We start from the raw sequence: 20,731 nt of genomic DNA, 5'->3' as shown, positions 1-20,731 counted from the left end.
GTTAAAATAAAAGGTAAACAAACACTCCTCTAGGAGATGGCAGTAATGCTGTCCTTCTATGCCCTTAAATTTACACTATTTGAATTAATAGAGCAATATGAAAGGAACACAAAAGGAACAGAAACTAGGCATGCTTGCCACTACAAATAAAATTGTAAACCGAAGGAACGGATAGTATGCATCTCCCTCCTTAAAGTTTCATTTTCTTCGTTCCTCCAAATTGGGAGGAAAAGTAGAGGGAAAAACTGAGATGATTTAGTTGATGAACCTTCTATTCTATCTTCAAACGTTCCGCTTACAATTTCACGAATAAAGGGTGTAATTTTGATACTTTTTTAAAAAGAAAAAGAGAAGTACATTAACAGCACACCAAGGGGTGCAAGCAAAATACAGAAAGCTTCCAAATCAGTAAAAATAGTAATTAGGTCCAAAATCCTCAATGAAAATAAGAGCATGAGCCTTTAACAAAATATAAAGGGTCTGAAACCATAAATCTCTCACTTGTCTAAAAGGCAAATACAATGTCATCAACAGCCCTTCCATTCCTCTCCTACAAATAACCAAGAAGGTAAGAGATATAGGAGATAGAACCTTCTTCCCTCCCTTATCACCTTGGATGCATCAGGTCGAGCCTAGATTCATTATCTACCAATGCCACCCAGCCTAAATCACCGTAAGGAAGCTTAAGTCATACACCAACAACAGGAGATGATTCGAGGTTTCAGCCGCCCTCTTGCATGAGTAACATCAATTTACCACTTCTTCTCCTCTTCCTGAGGTCCATAATGAGGATTCTCCCCTTCACCACTTTCCAAGCAAGGAAATTGACTTTGAAAGAGGCATTAAGCTTCCAAATAAACTGCTATGAAAAACTGCAATGTTTAGGAGCAAGATTGAGTAGATGTCTATAGCATTATTTTATTGAGTTAGTACCAATATGGTCCAGCTTCCAGATAAGATGATCAATACCCTCAGAATGATAGTGACAATGAGTGAGATGCTGAATAAGACTAACCTATTCATCCACTTTCCAGTAATTAAGGTTTTTCACTACATCATCGACTAAATAAGAGAGAGTTCCAACTACTTTGGCCTACTTTCCTCTAGCCAAAGAGGAACAGCAAAGACAAACATTGGTGAAGAGGCTCTCCTTCACTCTAATAAGTGAGCCAAAACCTAACCCCTTGCCTAGAACAGACTCTCCATCTAAACACCCATGAAATTCTTTCGACTCAGAGTTAATCTTCTTCCAAAAACCCAAACCATGATGAGCGATAGACTTCCTAGACCTTCATCCCCTCACCTTCAACCCAAATTTGGTCTTCATCACCTTTAATGACAGGCTATTTTATCATGCATGAATCTCCAAAATCACTTCCCAAGAAGAACTTTGTTAAAATAAACAATAGATCTAAATGTCAAGCCCACCTGTGCTTATAAAATGAGCCAGTCTGAATACCCTGACAATCCTTCTCTGCAGCAAGTACTGGTATTTCCCCTTCCAATCTATCAAACTGCTTCAAAACAGGAAAAGGTCATCCCTCCTTGCCTCCACATTCCTAAACTTAGATGTTTTTCATCATTTGATCTTCGATTTAACATCCATCAGCTCATTAGCAGCTACGAAAATGGCAAACCCTCCCACCTGTGCATCCTCCCACCACTCTTTGACACAATCCAGAAAACCAAGAACCTCAAGCCACTTGTTTTCAAATATAAATAGACAAAGCTCTCATTTTATCTCACCACACTCCAAACAAAGAGAGAAATAATTTTACATGGCAACAATTCCTACATCATACCTAGAACCTAGAAGTCAAAGCAAGCAAAAACAAGAAAGCCATTAATTCTAAAAAGTTTAGCTCTCCCTAGAGTTCGACTCAATCCATCTCCTGCCAAACAAATGGAGGTGGAAGGTTGAGCCTATCCAAAGTATCCCTGAATTCATCATAACAAACTCAAGAGGGAGCCTACCCTAAATGCTCGTGGGCGAAAATAACCATGTTGAAATTTCCCACAATCATTGGAAGGATGTCCCATCTATTATGAATCGCCACAAAATCAATTAACAAAGTCTCCTTTTCCCTGGATTGCCCCTTTTCATTAACTCCGAGTAACACCGGGCACCAACCAAATGCCTACACTTCAAAATACAAGTTGTAATGTCATTCCTACACTAATCTACAACATTGAACTTCTTCGCTTTCCACAAAACAACAATTCCATCGAAGCTCGTACCACTAGTATTTCTCTTTGCACCACATCCCTAGCCTTACAAACACGATGGACCAATCTTTTATACAACTCTTCCACCTTGGATTTTAAAAAGAAAACTACATCTAAGTTCCAATCGACAAACACCACTCAAGACCTATTTTTTTTATAAAATAAAAAATATGAAGTATATATAAACAAGGTACCAAGGAGGTACCACCCATCACAATATTTACAATTTTGTTAGATTATCAATAACATCCCCAATAATGTTATGACTCAACAAGATAGACATAAAATGATGATTACATCTATCTCTAATCCTATGTTTCAACCTCTTTACTCTCAAAATCTCTACAATTCATTTCCTTCCATAAAACTCAAAAAATAGTCAATGGAATCAACTTTACAAACGCTCTTCCCTTACATATCCCCTTCCCACGCTCAAATCTCATCTTTAACATAACCCACCATCACCCAATTAACACCCAAAAAACCATATATCATGATCCACAATTCATAAGGTATAGGACACCATAAAAAGATATAATTACAAGATTCCGTAGCTTTCTTGCATAAATAACACCTGTTAACCATAATTTGACCTTTAGTCATCAACTTATCAATAGTAAAAAATGCACTCCCGACTAGCCTCTTATGCAAAAAAGGCGATTCTAGGAGCGCCTTCAATTTCCATCTAATGAACCGCGAAATTGTGAACCCTTCCAGGGACATCACTCACAAAAGTGAAGTCCCCATTCTGTTTCAAACTCCAAATGACTTGATCCTTGTTAGTGTTGACCTGTTGTAAGGCAAGTAACTCCAGTAAAGCTTCATACTGAAGTTTTTGGAGAAAATAAACTTCTAATTTTATTTCTTATTTTCTGTGTTTACATTTAAAAGATATATAAAGAGTGGTTATTCTTATTCTAGTTGAACTCTAATTATAGGCTATAATTATACTATTAGAATTCTAACTAATATAATATTCTCCTTAGTATGAAATCCTTATCTACACTCCCCCTCAAGTTGGCGCAAAGATATCACACATGCTCAACTTGCAAATCAGGTTTTGAAAAGATTTGTTGTATAACCCTTTAATGAAAATGTCAGCCACCTAGTCGTCAGAAAATACATGATATAAGCATAGAGGGTCACCAACCACCTTCTTTTTTATGAAGTGTCGATCAATCTCAATGTATATTGTTCTATCATGTTGAACTAGATTATGAACAATGTTAATTGCTGCTTTATTATCATAAAACAGAGATAGTTTCTCGTCTTTAAGCAGATTTAACTCTCTCATTAGCTTTTGCAACCATATTAATTCACATACTTCTTGGGTTATTACTCTATATTTTGTCTCCGTACTGGAGCGAGCGACCACACTTTATTTCTTACTTTTCCATGTGACTAAGTTGTCTCTTACAAGTGTGCAGTAATTTGTAGTTAATCTTTTATCGTATAGGGACCCAATCCAATCAGTATCTGTAAATACTTCTATTTTAAGGTGACCATATTTATAAAAGAGCAGACCTTTTCGTAGTGCAGACTTCAGATATCGTAATATGCAGAATACAGCATGTAAAGGAGTCTCACGAGAATCATGCACGTACTGCCTCACAAGACTAACTACATATGCTATATTAGGTCTGATATGTGAGAGATAAATAAGTCTTCCAACTAGTCTATGATATTTTTCCGAATCAACTGATATATCACTACCAGCTTACAATTTGTGGTTGCTCTCAATAAGTGATGTTGTCGGCTTGCAACCCATCATACCAATCTCTTCTATTAAGTTTAGGATATACTTCTTTTGAGAAATGAAATCTCTTTACTGGATCTGATAACTTCAATCCCCAAGAATTATTACAATTTTCCTAAATCTTTTATTTGAAACTCTTGAGCAAGAAGTTCCTTCAACCGAGTCATCTCCTTTGTGTCATCTCCAGTCACCACAATATCATCCACATAAATAATGAGAAGAGTAATCTTACCCTCACGATGTTTGATAAATAAGGTATGATCCGCATTACTTTGTTGATATCCAAAAGAGATCATAAATCTTCTAAACCGTTCAAACCATACTCTTTGAGACTGTTTTAATCCGTATAAGACATTTTTTAATTGATAAACTTTTTCTTGCGTCCTCTCATCTTCAAATGCAAATGGAATTTTCATGTACACCTCTTCCTCTAAGTCTCCATAGAAGAATAAATTTTTTACATCAAACTACTGTAAATCCCAATCAAAATTAGCTGCGCAAGATAAAAGTATCATAATTGTATTCATCTTCGCAACATGTGCAAATGTCTCCTGATAGTCAATCCCATAGGTCTGAGTAAATCTTTTAGCCATCAATCTAACTTTGTACCTTTCAATCAATCCGTCTGCTTTGTGTTTTACGGTGAACTCCCATTTGCAACCAACTATCTTCTTTTTCTATGGAGGGTGAAACAAGTTCCTATATTTCATTCTTTGTCAATGCTCTCATTTCTTCAATCATGTCTTTCTTCCACTTGGGATCTTTTAAAGTTTCTCTCCAATCCTGTGAAATAGACACAGAGGAAACATATAAGATCAAAACTCTACAGGAGGGAGATAGAAAGTCATAGGAAAGAAAGTTTCATATAGGGTACTTAGTGCAAGTTCTCGTTCCCTTTCTAATAACAATAGGTTTATTTGATAAATCACAAAAAAAAGATAACTCACTAGTATCTTCTGGAATCAGAGAAGATTCTTGACCTAGAACAAACTGCATGATGGCTTTTTCAAACTTCTCTCTTCTTGAATACCTTTTGAAGTCTAGTTTATTTAGACGTCCAATATTATCTTCTTGATTAAGACTTTCTGCAATAAAATTTTCCTTCTGGATATGACTCTCAATTGTTACCCAATTAAGTATCACTTCTTCCTTCTCACTCTTCCCCTGAAGAGGTGTTAGGTTTGAATTGAAGTAAAACTCCTTCTCCCTAAAGGTAATATCCATAGTTACAAAGAATTTTCTAAATGGTGGATGATAACACGTGTAATCTTTTTGGGTTGAAAATTATCCAATAAATACACACTTAAAAGTTCTAGATTCTAACTTACCCACATTTATAGCATGAACAAAGCACACACATTCAAACACTTTTAGGTGAACAATCTAGAAATTTTTTTCTTACAAAACCTCCATAAAACTTTTAAAATTCAGAACCGGCAAAGGCATTCTATTAATAAGATAGACAGCTGAGAGAACTGCATTTCCCCAATAACTTTTTAATAGATTCATGGTGAACATTAGTGACCGAGCTACCTCCAGCATGTGTCTGTTTTTTTTTTCAAAAATCTCATTTTGTTCACTAGTGTAGGCACAACTTATCTGATGAATTATCCCGTTTGACTCCAGGTAGGCACGAAACTCACTATCCATATATTTTATACCATTGTCAATTCGCAAAATCTTAACTTTAACACCAAACTGTGTACATATCATTTTGTGGGAAGATTAAAAGAATGAAAATACATTACTTTTTGCTTTTAACAGATAAATCCACGTTAATCTAGTACAACAGTCAATAAAAATAGTAAACCATCTATGATAAGAAAGAGAGGTATTCTGAGTAGGTCCCCACACATCAGAGTGAATAGTCATAAAAAAATCAATACTTCTATTATTACTTAAATGATAAGAGTTCCTCTTATGTTTAGCAAATTCGCATGCATCGCAAAATAAACACTTCATAGAAATTCTTTTAAATAATTTAGAATATAAGTTTTCTAAAACAAAAAAGGAAGGATGTCTCAATCGTCGGTGCCATTGTAATATCTCCATATTGACTTATTTATTCCCAATAGTTGTTTGATTTCCAACTAAATTCACATGTCTATCCAAGACATATAAGCCATATTGCAGTCTACCAGTGTCAATCCTCTTCCCGGTTTGAAAATCCTAAAAGATGCAATGATCAGGAAAAAATTCAATTTTACAGTTGAAATTTCTAATTATGACACTAATAGATAAAAGATTATCAGAAAAACTAAACACATGTAAAACTGAAGACAGTGTAGTAGTAGGGGTACAATTAATGGAACATGTTCCCGACATGGGGTGTATGACCCATATGGTATATGGACATTATCTCCTTCAGTACAAGAAAAATAGATTAAGAATTCTTTGGAAGAGTATGTCAAGTGTCTGTTAGCTACAGAATCTATAATCCAATTATCAGGAATGGAAATAGGATGAGCAATACCTGATTTTTACCATATTTGATGTGTCAACAGTTGATGGAGAGTTAAGTTGACTCAGAAGACGCTTCAGATTTTGAATTTCTTTTGTGGAAAAGGCTCCAACGGATGCTGAACCAGTTGTTTCCTTAACTTAAACAAAATTTATTTGAGCTCTTGTGGTTCCACCTCTTCTTCCTCCCCGACCCCTAATTGGTCTTCCATGCAATTTCCAACAAGTTTCTCTAGTATGTCTTATCTTGCCACAATAGTCACACTTCCATATATTTCTAAATTGATCAGACTGAGCCACTAGCCATCTCAACTAGTGCAATGTGAAGTATGCATTTCTTCTATTTTCTTTTTACTGAACATAAGCATGAGTTTGTTCTAATGAAGAAAATGGATTCTTACCAAGTACTTGAACCCATATTTGATCATATTCGATATTCAGACCAGATAAAAAATTATAAATTCGTTATTTTCTAATCAATTTCTGAAATTTGATTACATCTGCAGAACATTCTGCTTGAAAATCTTGATAGCAATTTAACTCCTGCCATAATCCATTCAATTCAAAAAAATATTGAAAAATAGTCATTTATCCTTACTTTGTGTCATATGAACTTTATTCCGAAGTTCATAAATCTGAGCATCATTATCTATCTGTGAATATGTAAAAGATGTTGCATTCCATATTTTTTCGGCAGTGTAAAATAACAAATATGTTCTACCAATATGGGGTTGCATGAAATTTATGAGTCATAACATTACCAATGAGCTCTCAGAATCTCATCTATTATATTCTAAACTATCAACATCTAGTTTCTTCACCTCACCAGTAATGTAACCTGCAATCTTCTACATTTGATGAATAATAAATAAAATCTTGACCAAACAAGATAATTAGTTTCATCAAGTTTTACAGAACTGATTTGTAATGAAGGGTTCTCAAAGTTAGTAACACCCACCTTTTTTGCTTTTGTCATCTTAGAATGCTAAAAATAAGAAGGAAAAATACCCAATAATGAAAAACGGACCTTCTATCTACACCAACGAGCCAAAAAGGGATCTAAAAATCGGAAAAAAGACAAAAAATTGGAACCAGATCTGGCTCGGCTCCGGCTTGGACGCGAACAGTTCTGCTCAAGCGCGGGCGGACCAGGTCGGAGCAGTCTGGCCACGGAATGGCCACACCAGATGTCCTGTGCGCGGAAAAGCAGACTAACGCAAGGGAGGGGCTCTGTCCAATCAATGCAGCGCGACTCAGGGCGCGACCAAAGCAGCGTGGTGTGCAGAGGATCAGTCAACCCATCTCCAAATGCGAATCGGCCGGATCGAAGCGGTGGACGGTGCAGAACGGCAGATCTTCCGAACGCGCACAGCCGTGTGAAAAAAAGGTCGGATAATCGCGATCGAGTCAGATTTTATGCGGAGAGGAACCAGATTTGTCTCAATTGGGCTTTTCTGACAGTATTCCACCGTTTTTCAGGCCGAATGGAATGAAGCCGACGGTGCGTGTGGCGGACGCGCACGGAAACTGTGGCTGTTCTTGCGGGGGTTGAGAAATGACTCTGTCTGAGTGATGTTGAGTTTGGTTTCTTTGGTAGTTGAGTACCAACTTTGATCTATTTTGTTTATTTTAGAGTTTTTTCAAAATTTTAAAATAGTCTTCCTTTGGCTCTGATACTATGAAGTTTTTGAAAAAAATAAATTTCTAATCTTATGTCTTATTTTTTGTATTTACATTTAAAACATATATATAAAGTAGTTATCCTTATTTTAGTTTAACTCTAATTATAGGATATAATTATACTGTTAGAACTCTAACTAATATAGTATTATATTTAGCATGAAATCTTTATCAACACATACTCACAAATTTCCCAATCATTCAAGTTTCTAGAAACATTCACCATCCATTCTCTGATACCATTAATATCCCTATATGCATCCCCAATCACCATGTTCTTTGATTATACAATGGCAAATATCCTCGGGAACCGCCTCATGAGTTTCCCCCCCCCCCCCAATCTAACCAATCATCCTGCCAAAATCTGATTTTGTTACCTCTGTCGAGCTTCCATTGAATGCACTCCTAAAAACTAACCAATCCATCTAAATCTTCCTCCACAAACCCATCCCATGCGATCTCCTAAGACCACTCAAGACCTACTTGTTTTTTAATGTCATTCAAACCCCTCAAGATTTTTTTGAAATAAAGATTCTAAGAAATTATCTATCTTAGTATGGGAAATTATCCGACCCACACTTGGCACCTAACCTATTCCTGCCCCTTATCTAGTTAGTAGAACTGAAGTACTTGGGACCTTCTGGATTTACCTCCTGTTTTTTCTGCCTTTCCTAACTTCCCCAAATTAAACTAGTAGCTTGCTCCTCAAACCCTTCAAAGTTAAACCCTAAGCAAACAGCTAACATTTTAAGGCCCACTCAAGACCACCAAAAAGCAATGTCCTCATTCTACAATACCTGACACCTCATTTCTGCCCTTCCCCCCTCCAGTTATTCAACACAACCAACCTCAACTTACTGCCAGTAGCACCCACCTAGAAATCAAAGTTTTTATTCACAACAACCAACAATAAGATTGCTTCTCCTCTAACCTCCAAACCTAGCAACAGAAGGATGTCCAACCTGGGGCCATAGAGGCTGGTTCTATGAGAAATAAGTTCCTTAATATCAAAATCTTCATAATTGGAAATCATCACAAGAAGAAAAACAGCTACCGCTGCCAGTAAAAAGATGATCACAAGTCATCTACAAGTTAGAAGAAAACTCCGCCAAAAAGGAATAAGGAGGAACAAAAAGCAACTGTCAGAACCGAAGATTTTTCTCTGACTACAAACCACCAACAAGACTAGAGGAACATATCAGCTACCCTTTTTCTCTCCAACTAAATTTCGTCTTTTTAGTCAAAGCCCACTATCATTTCTCAATAGTTAAAGCCTAGAGAAAGTAGATCTAGGCTTTCCTTGACCTTGGACAACCTTTAAGCTCAAAATAGAAGCAACTTTTGAAATCTGAAATCAACCAAGTCTAGTTTATATTCTTATTTGTAGCTAAAGCACCCGTGATTTTTGTGAATGATCATCCCCATGTCCTCCTCCACAGTGACTATTGACAAATGGAACATGATTTACCTTTCATGATAACATCAACCAATGAGAGAAGGAAGAATAGAAAAAAAAACAAACAAAAGAAAAAAAGCAGTGTCCACATGGGACAAAAAGGAAAGAGCTAACGCTAAAGATAACTACTAACAAGGTTCTAATAAGGACCTTACACCTTACGGAAAACGAAAAAAAAAAGTCAAAGGGCCAAGAAAATGAAGAAACAAAAAGAAAATCACCAATAAGAGTCGAAAAAGGCTTATTCTCTACAATGTAAAGAACTTTGATCCTATTTATATGCATATATGTTGCAAGACAAAATTTAGTCAAGAAAGTAAACTAAGGAAACCAGAATATGGATACGTTATTAGCAAAAAAACCAAAATGATTAATCAACTACCAAACTACCATCTACCATGTAAAGATGCAAATTAAGTACCTGTGCCTGCCTTGCAGCACCTTGCAATGCAGTTTCCATCATTTTCATCTCCTTCTTTGCCTTCTCCAGCTCAAGTTTGGGGCCTAGAGAATCAGGTATATTAGTTGCTGAGCTTACATGTTGGCCTTCGTCTGTTTCGCTATCATTTGTTTGAGGATCTACTTCAACTGCTTCAATTGTTTCATCAGTTTCAGGAACAGACTTCGGAATGATCTCTGAGGCCTCATTTAAAGGAAGTGCATTTCGCAAAGAAATATCATGAGCATGCCCAGCCTCCTCAATACCAATAGAAAGAGAACCAGAAGACTCATTTCTCTCTCCATGAGAGCTATCACTTGACACTTCGGCTCTAACTGGAGAATTTTCTCCTACTACTTCTTTATCTGTTGCCGCATGTTTGTCGACATCCTCAGGTGCATCAACAACAATATGCACCTGTTCTGGCATAAAGACAAGAGCTCCAACTTGTTCTGCCTCAACAGATTCTGGCTTGGCCTCCACCAACTCCGGATCCTTACATGGAGCCACTTCTAAGGTATCTTTCTCTTGATTGTCAATGGAATCTGAGAGCCTAACATCATGAGCAGCAAATTCAGGAGGCTCAGTTGACATTGTTTGTGAACCTGGTAAGTCAACATTATCAGGGGCGAACTCAGCTTTATCTGGATTTGTAACCATGTTAATGGCTACTTCTGCGAGCTCTGGTTCATCAGCTTCTCGTACTTTGGGAACTTGCTCTTCATCCTCGGAAGTTATTTGTTTAGGTGCCAAACTGTCGATTTCACCTCCTGCTCCCTCAACCATAGATGGATGCTCCAAAGACCCAGTTCTTTCTGGTGATAATACAGATGATAATACAGCATTTTCTTCATTCCTATGCCCCATAAAGGCCATAACAGGATCAAAAAGTGTTTTCCTCTCAGTTGCAGAAGACCATAAACCTGAAGCTGTTAGGCAGAAAGCATCATAGACATCGCAAGTACAAAATTAGCATTTTATACATTCAATGATAATAATTGACATACTTATAGACAGGCAAACAAGATAATTATGCAACACGTACGGCACTCTCATGCCATATGAATGCACAAAGCTATAAAATGATTAACAACACTCCTCTATTTTCCCTATAAACTGTGCATGGTTATTTATGGTGCAACATAGCATTCAAAAGAATGCCCTAAAGATTGATAATAGATTTAATCATCAACATGAAAAACTGATAACGAAACTTATAAGATCGATATGAACAGCAGCTTTTACACAGAGCAGATAATTAACCATTAATTCCCCTTTACCATCACCTACTTTTAACCAGATATAAGGAGAGCTAAGAAACATGTAAAGTACCTTCACTGCTAGAACCCTCATTATTGGACTTCTCTTCAAACCCGAGAGCACTATCAAAATTCTTCTCTATATTCTTCACGCTCTCCTGGAGCTTATTCACTGCCCCAGCCAGATCAGGGAAGCCTCCTAAAGAAACTTTCCCGCTAAACCAAGCCATCTATTATCTGGGGACCAACCCCACCGGATCCAAATCTCAAATCCACGGATTCAAACACATTGAGAATGCTGCATTCACGAAAATTTTACAATGTTCAAAAACGAAGTCCAATATGAAAAATCGACCACGAAATCCGCACAATCAAAAGTGCATAGTAGCGAAGCTCGATTACAGATTCCTATACAAATCCAAAATTAAGTACTCACACAGCAGTACACACTTTGGTACCAAGGCAGAAACAATAAATGAGATATGGCAAGATCGAAGCTATACCTACATGTATATAACCAACATGATTATTAACTGAGACGTTAAAAATAGAAAATCTTTCTGGTTGCTAAGAAAAGAGGAATTAAATAAATAAAACGAGGAAATCAAGATGAATTCCACTGTTGCTCCCTTGTTTCAGATCTTAATTCGACTGAAACGACACCTAAACTAAGGACAGTGAAATCAATAATGCGAAACATCAAAAAGAGATTTCCAGATAAAGAAAGATTAATAAAACCTTTGCAAAATGCGCTGGGATTTGAGATTCAAAACATGACTTCGCTTTATTTAGCTGTTTGATGTTAGAAAAGCGACAGAAATCCAGGGAAATATGATCGAATAAGAAAATTAGAACAAAATGATGAGACGGAACGAGAGTCGATCTGATTTTTGCCGTGTGAAACTTGAAGACGCAATGATACGTCGTCGTCTCCGCAATGAAAATTTTGGGATCGTTTTGACAATTTCTCATTTTTATTGTATGTATTTTTATTATCTTATATACAATTATTTATTTATTAATTTATTTTATTATAAAGTTTCAGTTTTTCTTTAATTTTAATTTATTATGGGTTAAATACAATTTCAAAATCTATGTACTTTTTAACTTTCCTTAATTCATGTCCTACAAAATTTATTCTAATATGTTTTTATTATGAACATCTTATGAATCATTGTTTCAATTTATGATCATAGTTACATTAGCACTCTATAAACAATCTCATTTAACATTGTGTTCCTTTATCTTCACAAAATTCATGTACTTATCATTTCCTTTTCCCACGCAAAAAAGGCTATATATCATATGTTTAATGTATTAATATCTTACAAAAAAAATTCATATTATAAAATATATAAAATAAGTCTAAAAATATCCATTCAAACAACAAAAAGAATAAAGATTAGAATGTTGGAAACTATATGTCAAGGCTCACAATGACTATATTTGTAACGGCCCCGGAAATTTAAATGAAATGTATGTATTAAAAATCTCAAATGCGGAAGCGTAATAAAAATTTTGATTAACATCCCTTACACAATAACCAAAACGTACTCAAAACATGAAAGAACAAATTGACTAAAAGAGATATTCGAAATAAGAACTATAAATATAACTATGAAGTCTTTAGGCGTCCCCTTCGCCGTCTTCATGCGGAACGGGCTCGGGAACAACGTCTTCTTGATATGAAATGGTTAAATAAGGAATGAAGTACACTAGCCCAGTAAAGACATCACATTATCTCACCGCCACGGAAGTAAAGGTGGGTAGAAAACAAAAATGACCAATGGAGCATAATTTATAACAAACTCGTTTATTAACATAAAAACATTTACTGTCCACTTACCTCGGTGAGATCCATGAAAACAACATATGAAAGCAATAACATTATCATCATCATGAAAATCATATAAACTACAGCATAACACTTAACATGCATTTGCATTTCAATCATTAAACAACATATTTTTCCTCTTTTACCAGCCTACTAGTATCCATGGGGATCCATAGGGGGTCCCCGCTACCCGTGAACCATTAGTATTACAACCTGATTCCAGGGCCGTCCTCATACCCCATCCGATATGGGTGCCAAAACCATGAACCTCAATACCCCGTCCGATATGAGGGTGGAACGAGCTGTCCCCATACTCCGTTCGGTATGGGCGCCAAAACACATAAAGTCTCTAACCCCGTCCAATATGAGAGACCACGTTCCCGGTAGGGGTTCCCTACGGATCCGGTCCGTCCACAATCTCCTAAGATATTTAGTCAAACTGTCCACATTTTCCACTTATCAATTCACATAACCTTTTTGCCTTTTTTCTTAATCTCAATCATCCAATCATACACAACATGTAAACCAGTAATTGACACCAAACAAGACAACACAGTATCGGGTTCACCATAATACAAACCATAATAAAAGAAACCATGATTCATGCATACGAGACCATAACATAATTACATCAAACATCATGTTGCATTTAATAGTGAAAATTAAATCAAACAATAACAGACCAACACTATATCAGACTCGGGCTCCATTGACAACCTCAATCAATTATACATCTATAAAGTCTTAAAATACCGTATAATTATTTATTAAGCTTTAATACCGTGATAGAAAATAGGATGAGGGGTCCTTACTTATTTCGGGGTCTGAATTCGACTCTACAGTGCGCCTACAGGCAGTCCCTAATTTTCCTGAATTTTTTCTAAAAAAACTTAAACGCACTACCGGTACCTGCACGTGTCCCAAAAAAATTCCAAATCAGACCTAGGGCCCCTTTCGGCCAATATCAGAATTTCGGCATGGCGGCTCCGCCGCCTGCGGCCGCGATCCGCCTTAGATTGGCCGTTTTCGGCCGAATTCGGCTAAACTTGCATCGATCCCTGCGATAAAACAACCCTAGGACCCTCGATGGGCCAAAAAATCACGAATAATCGAAACTTACCGGCGGCAGTGCTCTCGGGTGCGGCAGCTCCTCCGGCTTGAGTCGCGTTTTGATGTTTGGCTCCGATCAACCTGTAGAGAAAAGAACGGTGATCATGGTGGTATAAAATTTGCATCGAACGGAGGCCGGGAAGGGCCTCATTAGAGGCAAAAACAGAGGGCGGTCGCGGCGGCGGCGCCGGACTTCGGCTGAGTTTTTCGGCCGTTTGGCATGTGGTTTGGCTCCGGTTTGGTCATAGGCAGACTCAGCATCGAAAAACGAGCCAGGAGGAGAAAATTTACCTCGATTGGCGGTCGAAAACCTCTCCTGTGCGACAACGGGTGGCGGCGGCCGGCTCCTCCGGCGTCTGGTTCTTCTTCTCCGGCGAGGCACTAGCGGCTAGGGTTTTGTGGTAAGGTGTGGGTGGGGTTATTTATACCATTTGTCTTTTAATCTCAACCGTCCATCAAGATTAAATCTGAACCGTCCGATCGCAATTTAATTGAGATTAAATCTGGGCCGTCCATCACGATGTAATCTGGGCCGTCCGTGCCTGATTGAATCTGGGTCGTTCGTACGCGTGAATCTGGACCGTCCGTGCGCGTGAATCTAGGTCGTCCGTACGCGTGAATTTGGACTGTCCGATCGCGCGCACACGGATCGCCCACGTGGCCCGTCCCGTGTCAGCGTTTTTTTGCCACGCAGCATGTCCTGGTTGGTCGAGGCTGCTGACCGGGCCGCTGACGTGGCTGCTGAAGTGACACAACTTTTCTAAATTGCGTTTTGACCCCCAGTTTCTGATTTTCTTTTCAAAAACACCCCCTAAATCCAAATTTTCACATATTTTTCCCAAAATCAATTTTAATTAAATCCAAATAATATTTTTATCCAATTTTATCATTATTATTATTTTTATTTTCATTAAAATAAATTAAATTAAATAAAAATCTAAAAAATTCAAATACAAAAAAAAAAATAAAAATAAAAATAATAAGAAAAAAAATTAAAATACTTGGGTGTTACAATATTGGCACTTTTAAGTGCATAGAGGGACAAACACCATAAGCCCGAGTAAGAAGCACACATGAGAGTGCACACAAAATTTCATGTACACAACACGTATTAATGGCACATACGAGCGCACACATAACTTCACACAATTATGTGAATGCAATGGATCTATGTTGCAACTTTGTGCTTACGTTAGATTTATTTACACACGCGAGCTACTTAAAATAGTATTTCAAAGTATTAGAACAGAGTTATAATGTGTATTTTTTTATAAATAAATTTTAGTTTTTCCTATTTTTAAAAGTGTATAAACCACCATACTATTATATTCTATATTAATTTTGATTTTATATTTTATTTGGATAAATTTTTCTAAATTCAAGTGAATTTTATAAATATTGTATGATCAAATTATCGAGTTGTACTAAGTGAATTTGTACGTTATATTGTTGAATAAATTATTATTTAAATTATTAATATTTATTCTTTTTTTTTTCTAGTATTTACTTTTACATTAATATTTATTCCGTCCCCAATTTGACATCTTTGTCAAAACATGTCTTCTACGACACCCCTACACAACCTTTTATACATTATATTTGTTATTTGAACTTATATTTTCATATTATTTTCTATTTTTTCTCACGTCAATTATCAAAATTGTAATATTATATTGATAGAATATACTCTTCTTTTATATATCACTATTTACTCACCCACAAATCTTAATTTATAAACACTAAATCATGAATACATTATGTAGTTCCAAAAAAATAAAATGTTACAGAGATTGATCTTTTCATCTTAATATAAGAAAACCTACTTTATACAAATTGATTTAAAATGTTACGTATTTCATTTGTAGATCACTCAATGTAAATGATTTTTAGTTTCATTTACAAATAACTCAATGTAAATGAATTTATAGTTATGTGGTATTTTTTTTTAATGGCCTACTCTATGCAAATTGATTTAAAGTGTTACATATTTCCTTCATAGATCGCTCAATGCGTATGACTTTAGAATCTTATGTTTATCCTTCACAAATCACTCAAACGCAATTGCCCTTATAAATTATATATTCATTACACAATTTATATTTCAATTCACCAACTATGATTCTGATGATTTTAAACTGTACATACATAAATATAATGTCTTGCATGCTAACCCAAAAAAATAAATGAGTTAAATAGAGAAAAAATACCTAAATCATGATTGATTAAACCCCCTATATTCAAATTTTTCGTTTCAAAGCGGAACAGACTAACGTATTTAATCATTAAGAAAACTTTGTTATAATTTCTACTAAACAAAAGATGTTCATAGAACATTTTTTATATTTCATTTCTGTCCATCATATTCCATTCTCATTAAATTATTCATATTTTAATTATTTGATATATAAAAATTAATAATAATTTTTATGTAAATACATATTGAACTAATTTCACTCGACTTTAATTTTGTACAAAAATTTTGTTGTCCCTATCTTTAAAAAAATAATAAAAATATATAATTTAAGTTCAACATAAAATTGACTTAAAACTGAAATAATGTCAACTTTGAAATTTCTATACTATTTGCACTATACTTGGATATATATCCATAAAATTAAAGCATAAACTGAACTTAGCATTAATACTTTTTGCCATTACAAAAGGTTGAGACCTCATAAGCCAATGAGGGTCATGTTTAGTCATCTATGTCCCCCAATAGGGAGAAAATTGAACTTCAGTGTTCCCAAAATACACCCTCAAATTCCGGCTGCCATTTACTCGCACTTCACTGACCAAATACACTCGATAAGGAGTTCTTAATTATCTGGATGAGTTCTTCCCTGCAATAGTAGAAGAAAATATATGGTTGTTTCAGGTTAGAACTTACAGATTATCTGCTACTTTGGTACATGTAAATATGGATAAGCTCTGCTACATTAAATGTTACGGAACTAACCATCATTAGTTTCACTAGAAATTAACTCAAAAATGTCACTGAAATTTTACTTACCGGTCAGGTCTGAACAGGAGATAGCGATATATAAACCACTGAAATTAGCAGCAGAACTCTGGGTTAGCATTTGAATGGGAGAAATGGAAGCGTGGATATATATTTGTGTAAATATTGGAGGCAAATAATGTCATTAGGATACCAAGTAGATAAAGGAAGGGAAAAAAGCAAACAATTTCAAGCTGTAAATGAAGCTCAAAAAGGAAAAAGAAAATTAAACAGCACCAGAATGGTCGCAAATAAAGGAATTTTTCACATTGCTTACCGAAGAGAACAGTATGCCAATGAATTCCATTGCATTTGGAATGAGCGGTATCTTGTCAATGGCCTATTTAGATAATAACAAGAACGGGAAAAGTGAAGTAATAAGAATCACATTTATGCTTAAAGCCAATAAATTACAAGGTAATCCACCTCAGGCATGGATTTTCAATCCCTATTTTCACTCTGAATTCATGATTAATCCAAAGATTAGATGAAGGATTAAGGTAAGAATTGAATGGAAATTACGCCAAAGTGGACATGAAAAATTAAACTTTTTAAACTAGGTGAAGGAATAAGGTAGTAATCACATTTTTCAAACTTGTTGATCGACTTGTAGATTCTCATTTATTAAAAAATAACAAAACTATCCTTCATACAAGAAGAAATAAAATACTTCCTCCTCTTTATTCTGTTCACTTGAACAAAGGATAGCATGCTTTTACTTCTCTTTTTTCTTTTTGGTCAGGTGAATAGATGGACTGTGAAGAAAAACTAGAAGCCTTCTAATTTGTTAAACCATAAAGGCTTAGAAGTGCAAAGAGTTACATAAGGAAATTGTCCATGGATCTAAATAAGGTGTTTACACCTGTCTTTGATGGGGTGTTGAACAACTTGGAGAGAGATTGAAAATTAACTCAGGAGGAAATCAATTTTTACATGGAAACACAAAACTTATTAGCATCCACGTTCATTGATTAATAAAATTTTTCCATATATTGAAGCAAATTAATTCCAAAAGAATAGGGATTTGATTCGTAAATCGACATTTAATATAAGGTAAAATGTGGATGAGCAGAAGAACTACATACTTTCTGCGGAGATTCATTTGTCCCAAACAGAGTGGAAAAGATTTAGATGAAAATAATACACCAATCCCATATCCAAGTCTCAAAATTTCTGATTACCATCAGCACCAACAACGCAAAATAACAAAACATTTTTCAAAATTCAACCAACAATTGATTTGAAAATGATAACTTACCTAACAAACCAAATGATGAACAACCTAAAAGAATATCACCATGTTTCAACAGAAAATGAACTCCGAATGAGTGCATTGATGGACAAAGAAGCTTTGGGATTTATAGAATTGTTGGAGATGAAATTGAGGAAAAAACGAAGTGGAAGAGATGTCAGGTTATTGTTTGGACATTTGAGAAGAAAACATTCGAAGCATATTTCTCTAAATGAGCATGGATAAAGATGGATGCCAATAAAGCCTGCAATCCTTTCAATCAAAAGAGATGAATTAAAATTCATATTACTGTAATTAGGTTTGCTGATGCCCAAAACGCCGCTATAGCTGCAAAACCTAAGCCAATGAGACCCAGACGATCTTCAGGGTCACTCCACTGTTATGAAGAAAGTAAAGCTCGATTAGAAACAGGATTCCATAGATTAATAAGAAGAAAATTCGTCTATAAGAAATGGGTGCTTAATGCAAAGAAGATAAACAAACAGCAGAATATGAGACCAAAAAGTGTGTAGCTTCCTGCTAGTCAAAACTAGATCAGTATCAAAGCATTAAATGAACTTCAACGAGCATCCTTGCTTGCCGTAATAGTCCATAAAACAAAGAAGATATCAACAGTGTAAGAAATGGAGAGCTACAAGGGAAAGAATGGAAAAGACAAATGAAGAGAGAGAAGGAACAGGAACTTACTACATTCTGAACAGATTTCACAATATTAAGGGAGGTTGGAGACTCAGAACTTTCTCCACTAGCCTTCACAACAAGGGCAGTGAATCTTTGTTTTCCTGCAAGTGTGAGAAAAATCATAAACCAATGAGCTGAGAAGTAAACTAAATACAGTGTCAAATGCAACACAAAGACGGACCAAAAGGACTCAAAGTGCATTACTACTACAAAGTTTTACGAATATTTTGCTACATGGTTCACCAAAGAATTATGCTTAATTGATTTAATTCATTACTCATTATAAGACCGTTATTGCTTTTAGAAACCAATACATAGTCATCAACCCCTTATACACTTTTGAAAAGTAGAAGTTTCAGATCCACAGTCAGTAAAATTTCAAAGAGCACAGGGGCACAAATATTTTACTTTCACAAATATTTTACATCAGTCTCTTTCTTTTTCCCAGCCAAACCAAGGTAACTATCAAGACTTCCTATCAAACTTAACATTTTTCATCAAACAACTCGTGCAAAACTTCCATTGATTTTGAAATCTTCATCGGACATTCAAGTAAAAGATGGATAACAGAAATAGTGTCTGAAATTCAAAATTTTGCGTCCATTGCTTCTAATTGAAACACTCTTAGAGATGTATCCTTTCTGCTATGGCCTCAAGTAGCAGAACCAAAATCTCTATCCTACTAAAAAAGTTCACCTAAGTATCTCCCAACGCAGTTTCAATGAACATATATACAAACGCATCACATCAAGTTGGTGTAAGAAAAGAAAAAATTACCCTGCAACGACAAAAGGTAAAACAGGATCAATCAGGAAAGGGCTACTCAAGTTAATAAGTAGAGTCAAATTACCAATAAAGTGCAATGGAGAGGGCCAAGCTTACCTCTAATCGGTGAAGGCGCGACCTTTTGAAGGGTTTTTCTTCCAGGCATCAATAATGGTGGAGGCAAGCTTGCAGTAATAGAAGCCATATCTACCTGGAATCAAAATCGATATATAAAATATATGCAAAGGAAAAAATCGAAGTTTGGGAAGTGGGTTCGTAACTTAGGGGTCAATTATATCAAAGAATTTAGTAAAGAAAATATTTTGATTTGAACAAAGAGGACGGGGTGTTACCTACGATCTTTTTGCTGACACACCGGTAGATAAAAAAGAGAAGCTTAAAGTTGTTTTATTTCTAGGGAGTATGAAAAAATATGAAGCTTCAGGATTTAAGCGCCACAAAAACAATGTTTTTAATAGCACCACAAAAATATACATTTTTGGGAACCTTTTTTTTTTTTTTTTTGTCTTTTCTTCTTTTTTGTAAGCAATAAAATGTTTATGATTTTCTTTGATTTGGAAACGACCCAACTTTCAAGTAGTAAATAGACGCTTTTTTAGAAAAAAAAAAAAAAATTGTTTTAATTAAAAAATTAATGAAAATAAATAAAATTTGACTATTATGTGGAGGGGTAAGACAAAAAGTACATTATTTATTGCAACCATAAGTTATCCAAATATTATCAAGATAAAGTAAAGGCAAAAATGAATAAAAAACACCATATTTTACATCACTCAGTCGCCTTTGCTATCAGA

At 35.5% G+C, this 20,731-nt stretch overlaps 2 protein-coding genes across 4 annotated transcripts in view; both read right to left on the bottom strand.

Annotated features, from left to right (window-relative positions):
• The window catches only part of GC5 (golgin Putative 5), a 32,753-nt gene extending 20,524 nt beyond the window's left edge, over positions 1-12,229 (bottom strand). The window contains exons 1-4 of one of the 2 annotated variants that reach the window (XM_088218116.1): positions 12,015-12,229; positions 11,713-11,779; positions 11,350-11,574; positions 10,000-10,946 (exon numbers count right to left, since the gene is read on the bottom strand). In XM_088218116.1, the coding sequence (XP_088074242.1) occupies positions 10,000-10,946; positions 11,350-11,506 (1,104 nt within the window). In that variant the 5' untranslated portion in view covers positions 11,507-11,574; positions 11,713-11,779; positions 12,015-12,229. The remainder of the gene's footprint in view (positions 1-9,999; positions 10,947-11,349; positions 11,575-11,712; positions 11,780-12,014) is intronic. The other variant, XM_088218115.1, reaches the window with a different exon arrangement.
• A 4,605-nt stretch (positions 12,230-16,834) lies between these two features.
• On the bottom strand, positions 16,835-20,388 carry LOC110824459 (CURVATURE THYLAKOID protein). 2 transcript variants are annotated; one of them, XM_088218113.1, is made up of 7 exons: positions 20,270-20,388; positions 20,034-20,127; positions 19,158-19,252; positions 18,760-18,846; positions 17,496-17,558; positions 17,231-17,268; positions 16,835-17,060 (listed from the first exon to the last, which is right to left on the bottom strand). In XM_088218113.1, exons 2-7 carry the CDS (start codon positions 20,119-20,121, stop codon positions 17,006-17,008), a joined length of 426 nt encoding a protein of 141 aa, XP_088074239.1. In that variant the 5' UTR covers positions 20,122-20,127; positions 20,270-20,388; the 3' UTR covers positions 16,835-17,005. The 2 variants fall into 2 exon arrangements, with proteins under 2 accessions (XP_088074239.1, XP_088074240.1); XM_088218114.1 differs by having other exon boundaries at positions 20,274-20,332.
• Positions 20,389-20,731: the final 343 nt, after the last annotated feature.

This window comes from Carica papaya, chromosome 4 (genome assembly GCF_054855325.1).
Source record: "Carica papaya isolate Zhongbai chromosome 4, ASM5485532v1, whole genome shotgun sequence".
Taxonomy (NCBI): domain Eukaryota; kingdom Viridiplantae; phylum Streptophyta; class Magnoliopsida; order Brassicales; family Caricaceae; genus Carica; species Carica papaya.
This window is presented reverse-complemented; position numbering and strand designations above follow the sequence as displayed.

What these genes read in the sequence shown, in the direction of transcription:
- LOC110824459 (XM_088218113.1), bottom strand. Translation starts at nt 20,121, where the DNA reads ATGGCTTCTATTACTGCAAGCTTGCCTCCACCATTATTGATGCCTGGA. An exon ending in TTGGCATACTGTTCTCTTCG is followed by an intron (nt 17,269 to 17,495) that starts GTAAGCAATGTG and finishes TGCTAATTTCAG; the next exon opens with TGGTTTATATATCGCTATCT. An exon ending in CTCCTGTTCAGACCTGACCG is followed by an intron (nt 17,061 to 17,230) that starts GTAAGTAAAATT and finishes CTACTATTGCAG; the next exon opens with GGAAGAACTCATCCAGATAA.